The following is a 14,337-nucleotide window of genomic DNA, read 5'->3' on the forward strand; positions in this document are numbered from 1 at the left end:
AAGCTCTCCGTCTGTATTCCAAACTCTCTTTCTCCGTGTCTCTCACCATCTGTCTCACTTCCTCTCGTTTGATCTTTCCCAGTCGTTTTCTGTCTTTCTCTTTTATGCAAGTTTGTGCACTAATTTTGTACATAACACAGGTGGCAATCCAAGCTCATACCTGCATACAGTGGAATACGAAAGCTTCACATGAGTGTTGTTTTTTTGAGGCTAACAGAATGTTTAAATTAGACACTTGCCTGATTTCCATCACAGATGTGTGCAAATATTTTCTAAGTGTCGATAAAAAAATGAATGAATATGCGACAAAAATTTTTCTTTTTCTTACAATAAGTCATTCCAAAAATCCTGATGAATGATTTTGGTAGGTTTAAATATATTGCTGCATCTGTATCAGCCATTGTTTCATCAAACAAGATATAGTTACAGTGTTCAGCATAATTGAGTTCACCCCATATTGAAAGTGAATATTTTTATCCATTTCTGAGTGAATATAGGCAGTGTATTTTGGTGCATTTAAACAAAACAAATTTACTAAACATATATTTATTAAAATAATATTTTAGTCACCAAGCATATTTAGAAATAGAAAGATAATACAATTAAATGCAAGCAAAATATTGCATACAAAAATTAAACCTACAAAATTTCAACTAAACTTTCAACTAAACTAAACAACTAAACAATTTGGCTTCAGTACTGACTAATCTAATGTATATGCACAAATATAATATTGTATAGCTTCCTATTTAAAATGTGAATTTAAAAGAGAGATTTGTGAGGGGTGTACTTATATATGCTGAGTAGGTACTGTATGTTATCCAAGCATTAATGGCAAGGAAAGCCCTTTATAAATGGGAGCGTCCACATTTTCCGGCTGTCTTGGTTATACAACACTATTTTATGGAGGAACTGTAGATTTTCTGGCCAGTTTTTACAAATAAATGCAAAGCCACATCTTTAATGAATGATTAAATGACTTATCCCCCCCCCCCCCCCCCCCCAAAAAAAAAAAACACTGCTTGAAAATCAATTCAATTCAATTCACCTTTATTTGTATAGCGCTTATACAATGTAGATTGTGTCAAAGCAGCTTCACATAAAAGGTCACAGTAAATAGGAACAGTGTAGTTCAGTTTGTAGTGTTTAAGTTCAGTTCAGTTGAGCTCAGTTCAGTGTGGTTTAATAATCACTACTGAGAGTCCAAATATCCACCTCATTTAAGCATAAAGCGTATTTGCAATGTATATGAGAGTTTTTGCTAAATTCCATAGGCATAATTAGGCCCAAATGAAAACTACTTACAGAAATCTGCAGATTTCCACAGATTTTCACCCATCATTGAGTCTATTTATTTGTAAACAAATTAATTTGAATAATTTTATTGACATGTTCATGAAAATGTCCACAGTTTATTATAATGGACAGACATAATTTAAAATACAAAAAATGTGATTTGAAGCTTGCAATTCTACAATCAATTTTTCATTTTAATCCTTTTTTTTCAATACAGTCTATGAAATATTGCCAAACATATCAATAAATGTGGATAAAACCATTCAAAATGATGCTTACTTTTGCATTTGGAGCAAAGTTCTGCCACTTTGGGGTGATACCTTTTCAAAAGGTAGACTTTTATACCTATCAGGTCCACATTTGTACCTTAGTGGTACAGTACATATTTATACTTAAAATGGTACAAATGTTTACCTCGTAGGGCCTTAAAGGTACAAAAGTCTACACTAAAGGTACAAAAATGTTATTTTAAGGTAAAAATATGTGCTTTTTAAAAAAAGTACCACCCTAGTGATAGCTTTTGTACCTTTATTTCTGAGTGTGTAGTGTATTACAACATGCAAAGCCTTACTGCCATTTGAATATATGACAAATGCCTAATATCATAGGCAGCAGGGTTTAAATTAGGTGAAATGCTTTGGTAGCAAAAAAAAAAAAAACATGACCTGTCACCTGATATCTAATGTCCATTGTAATGTATGCTGAGTCTGAAACGGTATAAGTAGGGAAATATGCGATTGCTGTCATGGTGTGAAAGTCTAAAAACAGAACACAACATAACACAATCTGTTAAAGTCAATAAGGCTACATTAATTAGGCCAAAAATACAGACAAACAGTAGTTTATTAAAATAGAGTAAACAATTTTGAAAAATGTAAATAGCCCTCAGAGTTTATTGTTAGAAGCTGATTTGTTGCTCATTTCAAATTGTGATTTTTAAAAATATATATATATTATTTGTATATATTTGACTATTTATAGAACAATATATTGCTTTAAATGACCAAAAATAATTAAAAGTCACATTAACACTGCAGATTGACCTATTTTCAACATGTAAAGCTGTCAGAGTATAAACCAAGGTCTCATAATGCACTTCAAAACCTTAGATAAACTAAAAACACCCATGAATATGGTGGTAGTATAATTAAGTGATCGTCCAATTAGCTATAATGACGACAACACTTAAGCTGCACAAACACCTTAAAACTAAATGTGATCCAGCATAATTTGAGAATGAAGCAAATACATTTGAATGTAAGAATAAATCAGCATCTCTTAACCTTCTTTAAATCATCAGGTCTAAACTACATCTCGAATCCCAGACTTTTATAATGGCCTCAGACTTTGGCCCTGGCAGTAGAATATGTATTTATAGAAGACAAATATTATAGGCAGGGGCGATGTCTGAAGAAATCTGAGATCTGCCGCATCGAGCAGCAGCAAAAATCCATGTGTACCTCCGTCCCCCTGGTGAATCTGGCCTACAGTACTTGTTTCTCTCCATTCTAGAATATTTATGAGGATATTGTGTAGTGTCAACCAAACTGGTTTTTTTATTTATTTCCTACCCTCAGACATCTCTTGAAGTATTTCCAACACGTGCTGCTGTACTCTATGGGATTGTTACCCTGAAGCTGAATAATATCTGAAGCTCACGGGTCTTTTACACTGTAGAAACAGAGACTTCGCTCAGCAGGAAAGAAACGCAGTCGCTTCTACCATCACTGAGGGCCTTTAACTCACACACACACACACACACACACACACCGCTTTCAGTAGCAGTGCTTTAATGAGAGAGGAGATGAAACCTAAAAATATACTGTGTTTTTCAAATCTAGGTCATAAGTTATTGGCAATTAAAATCTGCATGATCAAAACATGCCCTGGCTCGGTCGAGGTAACATTGCTTTTCTGCTTATATTTTACACATCTGGGATGGTGCTGTGCGTTATGTTTGTGTGTTTTGAATTTTTATTTGATTGCTGTACTTAAATATTATTTTTATGGGTATTTAGTTGTACTTTTATGCAATTACAATCCAAATTGACTACTTGAGTATATTTATGAAGAGGAAACTTTTCTTACCCCTTGGTTTCGAGTGTGGTCCTGGAAAATCTCTGTTTGCAGGGCTATCTAGCCCTTCCCTTTAGCCTTACGCCTTACGAGCTAAAGAGACTTGGGACACCCCTACCACTTCACGTGAAGGCGCAAAACGAGGCGTAGGGGTAAGGGGAAAGGTAAAGGGCTAGAATTGGGATTGGGCCTTAGACAGTCCTCACTTGTAACGCATGTAAATTAAGAACTAAGTAAGTTAGGTTTCTATAACTGTACTGTATATCTTGTTTAGCATATTGACAGAATGTGCATGAATAAGTGCAATTAAATCTAGTGATGAGAATTTTTAATTCTCAGATAAATTGTGTGCAATAATACAATTACTAATATTTGATGGCTTAGTTTTTTGTTATGAAATGTGAAAAATAGCTCAAAAAAAGTATTTAAGGCAATATTCTATTTTAAATTGGTTGTAAATCAATAGTGTCCTGGGTGGAGAATGTTATTACAATAAAATATTGACTATTATATATTGATGCTTTAGTTTATTATCAATTTAAGGGCTGTATTTTTTGTCTTCCACTCTGCTGTATTTCAATTGCTGTTGTATGTATTAATAGATGTTTTTGACCATTGCTATTGCATTTTGTTTTGTTTTCCTCTTTTAACCAATATTTTATGTTGGTTAAATATAATATGAAAACTTGGTTAAATATTCAGTTTTCTGTTGACAATTTACTTTTAGATTTTTATTCAGCTTTGCATTGGATGATGATTCAATATAAGTGAAAAACAATTTCTTTAAAACTTTTTAAAACAGTAACACTTTAAAACAAGTTTGTATTCTTTAATTATATTTACTAACATGAACAAACAACAAACAATATACAGATGAATTCAAAATTAGTAGCTTTTCTGTGAATTTTTCTGTCTTTTTCAAATATTTGCCAAATGATGTTTAACAGAGCAAGGCATTTTTCACAGTATTTCATATGATATTTTTTCTTCTGGAGAAAGTCTTTTTCGTTTTATTTCGGCTAGAATAAAAGCAGTTTTTAATAAAAATAAAAACATTTTAAGGTCAGTATTTATAAATTAGCCCCCCTAAGCTATATTGTTTTGTCTACAGAACAAACCACCATTATGACATGCCTAATAACCATAATTAACCTAGTGAAACCTTAAAGTCACTTTAAGCTGAATACAAGTGTCTTGAAAAATATCTAGTAAAATATTATTTACTGTCATCATAGCGAAGATAAAATAAATCAGTTATTAGAAATTAGTTAATAAAACTATTATGTTTAGAAATGTGTTGAGAAAATCTTCTCTCTGTTAAACATAAATTGTGGAACAAATATACAGGGGGGCTAATAATTCTGATTTCAATTGTGTGTGTGTGTTTATTCATGTTATTATAATTCAGTATTTATTCATCTTTGTTAACTCTATTAAAGTTTTCATATTAAAGTTAACTCAGTGCATTAACTAATATTAACAAGGATTAGTAAATGTTGAACTTATAAATGCTTTACAATGATTGATTATTATTAATTTATGTAATTAAATGCATTTACTAATATTAACTAATGAAATCGTATTGTAAAGTGTGACCTTTAATACTTAAGAACAATTTAAGGCTGTACTTTCTTCATTTTTACTCTAATATATTGTCAACTAAATACTTTTATTCAGTAAACTTACACTCAGTATCTGTACTTTCACTTCAGTATTATTTCAGAGTACTTTTTACAGCTTTGGTTTTGTGTTTTTCTTCCATTTCAGGATCATGGATGGCTCTGTCGCGAACACTGAGGAGATCTTGCCCCCCACCATTCAGAAACTGATGAAGGGATACAACAAGTACCTTAGGCCATTCTTCGGCAGTACGACGAACAAAGCTTTACATTTACACTATTATCTTTACATAAGTGGATTTTTATCTTCTCTTAAAGTCCTATCATCATCAACGACTGCAATTAAAACAAATGTAAAGTCAGCGGAAACGCTCCGGGCTTGTGTTGATGCAGTCCGCTCTTGTAACGCATGTAAATTAAGAACTTTTTCTGCCGTCTTTCTCTGTTAGCAGTGTTGTTGCTTTATAGTAAATGGAGCGCGTGTTGCTTTGTATTTTGTTTTTCTCTTCAGATGGCCCTGTTACTGTGGGAATGAGTCTGGATATCGCCAGCATAGACACAATATCAGAAATCAACATGGTAGGATGATTTCACAAGCTACAAGCATCTACATATTGATTATTGATTACTGAAGTACTGCTTCCTGTGAATGTTTTGCATATATGCAACTAATATAAAGGCATTTATATACAGTGTTGGGGAAAGTTACTTTTGAAAGTAATCCATTACAATATTGAGTTACTCCCCAAAAAACTAACTAGTTTTGTTGCTTAGTTTCTTTTTTTATAGAAAGTAATGTGCTCCATTTTTTTAAGTTACTTTTGCATTACTTTTTATGACCTGCTGAGGCTTGATCTCTTTCAGAACTTTTTTTCTTTCTTTTTTTAATAGAGGAGCTCTGCAATTAACAACACACTGTATAACCTTTATTTACCTTAAAAAAACACATAAAAATTAAGGATACGGTTATCTCAGAACTTCCTGACCCCACAGCTCTACTTAACGTATGTACATATTATTGAAAGTTTAAAGCAGCGTGTTTACTATTTTGTACTATTTGTCTTAAGTAAAATCACTGTCTATTGAGACAATCCCCTTTTCCTTTTATTGGATGCATTTAAAATAATGAACACATTCTCTCATTGACTGCGTGATTCATTGTGACTAATTTTAATTCAGCAATTTATTTTTTAAAAGCTCATTGATTTAACTAAAAAGTAACGTGCATTACATTTTCAAAAAAGTAACTCAAATATTATTACCTATTTTTTGAAATTGTTATTTTACTCGGTACTTAGAAAATATTATGAACTCGCTTTGCTTGTATTGCGTTACCCCAACACTGTTTATCATAACTCATAATATAATATATTATAATATAATATAATATAAAATAATATAATATAATATAATATAATATAAAATAATATAATATAATATAATATAATATAATATAATATAATATAATATAATATAATATAATATAATATAATATAATATAATATAATACAATATAATAAATATAATATAAAGATTAAATGTCTTATTATGCATTGTAAAAAACTTGTCATAACCTATATTTACTTTTATTATCTGTGGACATATACACCACACACATTTTTTTCTAAGCACCAGAAAAACAACATCTAAACTAATTCAATCTCCTTAGAGAAGAGGTACGCATGTAGAAGTCCTTTTCCTTATGCGAACTGCATTTGAGTGTAGGTTTTTAATCTCAGTAGATCAAGACAAAAATGAGTGTCAGATCACTGGCCCATATTTCAAAGGGCCTCTTTGATCTTTGGTCAGAGTTGTATAAGAGCTGAGTGCATGATGTAAATGTAAGCTTGTGTCGCTGCTGAAACACACATCTCTCTTCAGGATTACACTGCTACCATCTTCCTCCGCCAGCGCTGGACTGACGAACGCTTGTGTTTCGATGGCAATAAGAGCTTGAGTCTGGATGGGAGGCTAGTCGAGCTCCTCTGGGTCCCCGATACGTTCATTGTGGATTCCAAGAAATCCTTCCTGCACGACATCACTGTCGAAAACAGACTGATCCGGATATTCCCCAATGGGACCGTCCTGTATGCCCTCAGGTAGTGAGATGTCATTCACATTCACTCCTCAGGCAGATGCTACTGGACTCTAACTATAGGAAAGGGCTCACTGTTGAAGCACTGACCGCAGGGTTAAAATACAGTGCCCTCCACTTATGTTGGCACCAGAGATAAAAAAAAAAAAAGCTAAATTTATTTAACTTTTAGCTCAAAATATGAACAATTGACATGCATTCATATGAGATAAATATTTTTGAAGCATGATATTATGCTTTTATTTAGTGCATGTTGGTGATTAACAACTGAAATGTCTTCAACCAAGAGCTCCTGTTTCACAAGGGCTGTACAAATAATGATGATGATGATGATGATTATTATTATTATTGTTATTATTATTATAATTATAATAATAATTATTATTATAACCTTTATTTTACCAGGAAAGACACATTGAGATTAAAAATCTCTTTTACAAGAGCATCCTGGTCAAGATTAGGCAGTATACATGTCACATGGGTCTAACAGACAACAAACAAAAAACAATTACATGAATCACACACTGACAAGCAAACTGTTTCAAACATCCACAAGCCTGTGTTTCAATTTCTTAATCATTTATACTCTTTTTGAAAGCATGTAGTGAAATTAATTCTTTAAACCACAGCTTTGTTTGTAGATTATTCCATGCAAAAGTGGCTGTGTATTTAAAAGCCCCCCCCCCCCCCCCCCCCCCCCCCCCCCCCATCTTAGTCTGCACTTGAGAAACAGACAGTAAATAAATATCCTGTGACCGAAGGCCATGGCTAAGGACACGCTATTTACAAATGTAATTCTGTAATTCTCAAATGTAATACAGATATAATGGTAGTAAACCCAATATAGATTTGTAAACAAAGATATGCCAATGCTTGAGCCTATAAATGGACAAAGCAAGACCAACCTACCCTAGATTACAATGAGTAAGGAATTTAAAATTAGTTATAAATTAGTTATAAATCTTAGTGCACCATGGTAAACAGTATCCAATGCAGGTAAAATGAGGTAAAACAGGCCAACGTCACATCAATGCATGGCTGGGATTTACTGCAAAAGTTATTGAGCTTCACTAAATGGAAAGTGGCTATTAATAATGGCAAAAACACTAAAAACTCCAATTATAACCAATGATAGAGAACCGGAAGTGATATGAAACATCTGGAAGATCGGTCTTTCCCAACCCACTGTTTCAAGTGTTACAAAATAAATAAAAATACCTCAAGTCAAAAAGACTTTAAAGAAGTTAAACCAAAAACATAACTAGATAACGGGGATTAAAAAATCCCTGGTGCACCCACGCTCTCTCTCCCCAAGATATAAACCAAAACCCCTGAGAATTAACAAGAAAATATTTATTTACAACAAATAAGGAGCAAAATAACATCTGGAGGGGTTAAACCAAAATAAATGACAATAAACCAAAGTAACTAAATTAGAAAAAACTTCCCTGGAAAATAAATAAGAAAATAAAATACAGTAAACTTTCCTCCCTACTAACAACACAGGAGAAAACGAAAATAATAAACAGAAGGCACCATACCTCCCTACCATTCTCCAAGCCAGACAGGGAGTCAGAAAACCATGTTTCTCTGATTGAAATGTACAACTTCACATCGGCATCTCATAAAATGGCAACAAAAGACATCAGCAACAATCACTTGTTTTTCATCGTTCAAGTAGCAACATCTTTACAAAGAATAACGAGCAGGGAATCGAGAGAGAACGGGGAGCTGAGGAATCCATGTTCTCTGGTGTTTTAAATACGGCCGCCACCAATCAAAGTGGCAATAACGATCCGTCGTATTCCGCTGCATCTGTGAATGACAGAGAGAGAGAGAGAGAGAAAGAAAAGGAAAAAGAAAAACACCACACACACACACACTCACTACAACGACTTGTAACACAAGTGATAAAAAATCTCCAAGAATAAAGCTGGAGAGTTGTTAATGAGTTAAATGTTAGATCTTTGGGTCAGAAAAAGCATCTTTATACAGCAAAAGCGGTGCAGAAACCAAACCTGAATCTGCGTAAATGTTCAAAAAATTTTATCAATGCAGCAAAGTGTCTTAACACTGAATTCCGAGCAGACACAGACTCAATTAAATCTTGCCACTGTAATCTTACACTACTTGCTTTTTTAGCCTTAATTAAATACCTCATTTGCATGATATCTTACACAATATTATACTGCATTATGTGTATAGTTTACTATTTGTTGCAACGCAGGCTCATTGTGGAAACGTACCCCCGTATACATTTCTGGAGAGCACGAATTATGTAGCCAGAGCTACGTATGGCTGTTCCTTTTCACGCTACCAGCTGACCGCTTACCTCTGTATGGACAGCTTTTCTGCTGTTACCAGTTTGCCCAGTAGCTTTAGATGCAGAGAGGAGTTGACCACAATGAAAAGTTCGAGTCTGGCGAAGAACGGTTCCAGAAAGCAGGTAAAACAAAAACAAAAGGCGAATCATAAAATAAACAAGTAAATAACAGAGTGAGAATGTGGTAAGATCGGAAAACATGGTAAAAATCAGGCGGCTGCAAAGGCTTTTCTTTTTCTGGATTGCTTTTGAAAACACTGTCGGTTGGGTTTAGGGAAAAGGGTTTTCGGGTCAATTGGTGCTTTTGAAAATACTATCAGTTGGGTTTACGGAAGGGGTGGGTGACGCTCAGACGATCACTCGCTCAGTCAGTCAGTCGACAGCGGCCTCTGGTGGATTTATACAAGAAGAGCAGGCATGAATGGCACTCTTGAGAGAAATTTGATATCTGAAAAAGCACACACAGTGGCCTCTGGTGGTTTCACGGAAACAAAAACTGCAAAAAAAAACAACAAAAAAAAAACTCCTAGGACATATTTCGAGATGTCCAGAAATGTATACAGGGGTACATATCAATAATGAGTCTGGGTTGATTTATTATATATGTAGAGTTAGATTACCGCTACAGTATGTTAGTTATGCATAGGTTTAAAAATTGCTTTTACATCCAATATTGTGTTCACATTTAAGTTTATTTATGTAGTACTGTCGTCCTGCGAGACATGACAATACATTTCACTTTATGCTCACAAAAGTTGCATTGACAATAAAGCTCAACTTAGCTTGACTTGAACTTGACTTTACTTTATAAAAGTAAGCCTATTGTAACATGTAACTTTTTTTAAGTTGACTTAAACAAATTTTTACAATTTTGCACATAGTTCATTTACTTAATAATTTAAAAGCAAAGGGTTTACTCCCTTTTTAAACATACCTGTCAACATTGGGATGTGAAAATAAGGGATATGCCCACCATAATTGGGGACCCCCCCCCTTTTAAAAATCCCCAAACTACTAAATATTGTAAATTATACACATTAATTATACACATTAAACATAGTAAATAAATAGTTAAATGGTCAGTAATATGTTTTATTATTATTATTTACAAAAGAAAAAAAATAGTATACATTAGCAGCAAATACATTAGCAAACAGTTCAGCTTATTAAAATTAACTATTATATTGAAATAGAATCAAGTTTTCAAATCTCATTAGCTGTTTCTTCACTGTATAACTTACACATTCTGATTAAAGAGTAACCAATGAATCTCTTATTTATTTAGGTTTTTATTCGTTTGATTACATTAAATAACAGGTGTCACTTTAAAACTGCACACATTTTATGTTATAATAAAAGCATTCGATTGCTTTCCTAACTTCTTGTGCTCATTTAGGACGAATTCAGTTGTATTTGGAAAAAAAACCCCACCAAGATCGACATCTATAATGTTATTATCATTAATTATGTGTATATGTCTGTTTAAACACGCACCCAAAACCCAGACTTTCTTCAAATCGCGTGTACAGAATCCGTTTGGGAAACAGTGTCTGTTTATCACTATGGAGTGCGTCAGCAGACAGTCATGCACAACTATATGACTGTTTTGAGGATTGCATACTGTATGAAGGGGAGACGGCACCTGTAACGAATAGGAAAGGGAATCCCGCCGTTTTTATGTTTATTTCAACCAAGCGGCAACCTCCCGCTCTCCCTCGGGAAGCCAATACGGAAGTAACTGAAACTGCAATTCATCAAAACTCCGCTAGTCCTGGCTCCATAATAGAGCAAATTGCAATTGAGCCCACTGTTAGAATGGCAGTGTTTTTAAAAGTCTAAACACTTTATTGATATAGTGTACAGCCAAGCACATGTGGTCAGAACACAAACGAGTCGCAGGCAATAGAGTATTAAGTGTTTCTCCCAAAGTAAAGTGTCTGCCAGGTCTAAGCAAAGTGCCAGCAGGTGTCTGTAGCTCCGCTCACTCTCCGGCTCTTTGCCCTTGTTTGGTATCCCGCCGTGGGTGCGATGATGCACGAACAAAATGGCGACGGTTGGCCGCGCCTACTTGTAGCTTTTTTTGCAGTGTTCAGAAACCTATGGGTGACGTCACGGATACTACGTCCATATATTTTACAGTCTATGATTTCAACGTGTTTTCATGCCTAAACAAAGCGAAAGCACAAAACAGACTCGCATTTAAGTGCAACGGGCGGCCTCTGGTGGTTCGGCGGTATGGGTTGCGTATAATGACTAAGGAGGCTCGGCTCTTTAATGTTTACTTGCCACCCTTCGGAGAAAGACTGAAAATACGGGAGAAATACGGGAGATTACCTTTATGGGCTGATAGCGGGATAGAGCTGTAAAATACGGGAGAATCCCTGGAAAAACGGGAGGGTTGACGGGTATGTTTTTAAAGTAAATCCAACTAATCGCTTTAAAAACAATGGGTTTACTCACTTTTTTAAAGTAAAGTCAACTAATTGCATTTTTACAGTGTTCCACAAAAACAAAAATTCACAAACAAACAGTGTTTTGTGGAAAAATTCGTGAAAACAATAAAGGTCAAACAAAAGACATTTCTTCACTGCTTCTTACAGTATTTGCTTATATTAACCATGGCTGCCAATATTAGCAGAGGGCATTTATAGGGCATGAGAGGACAACTAAATATGGATGTGATATAGGCCAGTGGAAGAGTTCAAATGCTGGAAAACAGAGTAAGAACAGAGGCGGTGGTGGCAGGGGACGCAGAGCCTATGTGCAGATGGGCAGCTGGCATCAGAAATTAAGCTTGAATGTAGCATCCATAAACAGTGAGCTCATTTCCAGTGTTATATAAGCGGTCGCATTCGCTCATGTATGGCACTGTGTTTTATTCTCTCCTTTTCCAGAATCACCACCACAGTGGCCTGCAGTATGGACCTCACCAAATACCCCATGGACAGACAGACCTGCATGCTGCAACTTGAAAGCTGTATGTCTCAAATAATAATATACTATTTCATTTAAAACCATAACCAGATTTTACAGTATTTTCAACAAATTGGGTTTTGTTCAGTAGTAATTTCATAATTGTTCACAATATATTATCTTAGACTGTTCTTGTCTGAACTTTTTTTATTAAACCAAATGCAGCATATTTTAATGCATGATATGTGTTATTCTGAAGACACATTGTAGGGATGGGTACATTTACAGTATATAGCTAGAATTAAAACATTGTATAAATTTACAAATGCAGTAGTGGTTAAGATCAAGTTAGTGAATAGCTTTTTTTAAACACTGTCTTTATTCATTTGTAGGAACTTTTAACATGTACTAAAGAAAACAAAACAAAACAAGTATATAAATAAATAAATGCATGTACATTCATAACTAATATAAAGATATCAAAACTATGGTATATTAATAGCAGGCGATACAGGTTATATGGACAAAAGATTTGCAGCTTCCTTCAGAAATCCTACAAAGGGATTATGTATTTAGAAAAAAATGTACTTTTCAGGTTTGATACGGACCCTTTTATACACCCGACGCAATAAGACGCAAAATGTGTTTGGCGCGATTTGTTGCTATTTTCAGACCAGTGCCACTTTGTAGACCCAAGGGTGTTTTGGTAAAAAAAAAGAGGTGTGTTAAGGCGCATTGTTGGCGTGTTGCTATTTTGAGGAACTGAAATATACTGCTCAACTGACCAACTAAAAGCTGGTCTAAAGTCCAGCACAGAGCGTGTTAGTTATGCGCCTACGCAGGTCTAAACGCTTACATATTGCTTAACATTTAAAAAAAAGGAATTAAAATGTTACAACAATTATTATTTTCTACATAAATATAAGAAACACTACCTCTATGCCTTCTTCATGTTGGGGAGCCTTTTTCAGTTTATTCATGACAATTTGCATTTGTATAATGTTATTATTATTATTAGCAGTATTATTTATTATATACATATTTGTATTTGTTTTTAAAAAACAAGTTTAACACGGGAAAAAATAAACAACATAACTTTTAAGGCCTTGTGAGTGATGTCTGAGAGCAAAGCTTGGTTTTTCAGCAAGAGTGTATGGTTTTGAGTGTAGAGCTTCATTTTGACCTAAAAATAGGATGTTTGGGAAATTGGGTGAGATGTTATGGATTTGTGTTTACTGTTTAGAGAACATGAGGCATAGTTAGAAGAAATGTGTTAAAGCAATTGAGGAAAAACTGTAAAAGAGCTTGTAACAGGAAAAATATTTAGAAAAATTGGAACATTTGACAATATTCTGTTGTAATGCCACGGATAAAATAACTTACTCCCAAAAGTGTTCAACCAAATAACACTTCCATAAACGATGATATACACTCACCGGCCACTTTATTAGGTACACCTTACTAGTACCGAGTTGGACCCCATTTTACCTTCAGAACTGCCTTTCTTTACCTTCAGAACTGCCTTCCTTTCTTTCGTGGTATAGATTCAACAAGGTATTGGAGATTTTGGTCCACACTGACATGATAGCATCACGCAGTTGCTGCAGATTTGTCAGCTGCACATTCATGATGCGAATCCCCCGTTACCCCACATCCCAAAGGTGCTCTATTGGATTGAGATCTGGTGATTGTGGAGGCCATTTGAATACAGTAAACTCATTTTCATGTTCAAGAAACCAGTCTGAGATGATTCGCACTTTACGACATGGTGCGTTATCCTGTTGGAAGTAGCCATCAGAAGATAGGTACACTATGGTCATAAAGGGATAGACATGGTCAGCAACAATACTCAGGTAGGGTGCCCACTTGGATATTTTCTCTTTTTAGGACCATTCTCTGTAAACCCTAGAGATGGTTGTGCTTTAAAATCCCAGTAAATCAACAGTTTCTGAAATACTCAGACCAGCCCATCTGGTATCAACAAGCATGGCACGTTCAAAGTCACTTAAATCACC

At 34.5% G+C, this 14,337-nt stretch overlaps 1 protein-coding gene across 2 annotated transcripts in view; it reads left to right on the top strand.

The window, feature by feature from the left end:
• The window catches only part of gabrz (gamma-aminobutyric acid type A receptor subunit zeta), a 44,138-nt gene that overhangs the window by 17,365 nt on the left and 12,436 nt on the right, over positions 1-14,337 (top strand). For both annotated transcript variants that reach the window (XM_056470115.1, XM_056470116.1), the window contains 4 exons: positions 5,140-5,240; positions 5,503-5,570; positions 6,873-7,090; positions 12,304-12,386. In XM_056470115.1, coding sequence (XP_056326090.1) covers positions 5,140-5,240; positions 5,503-5,570; positions 6,873-7,090; positions 12,304-12,386 — 470 coding nt within the window. The remainder of the gene's footprint in view (positions 1-5,139; positions 5,241-5,502; positions 5,571-6,872; positions 7,091-12,303; positions 12,387-14,337) is intronic.

Source organism: Danio aesculapii, chromosome 12 (genome assembly GCF_903798145.1).
Source record: "Danio aesculapii chromosome 12, fDanAes4.1, whole genome shotgun sequence".
Classification (NCBI taxonomy): domain Eukaryota; kingdom Metazoa; phylum Chordata; class Actinopteri; order Cypriniformes; family Danionidae; genus Danio; species Danio aesculapii.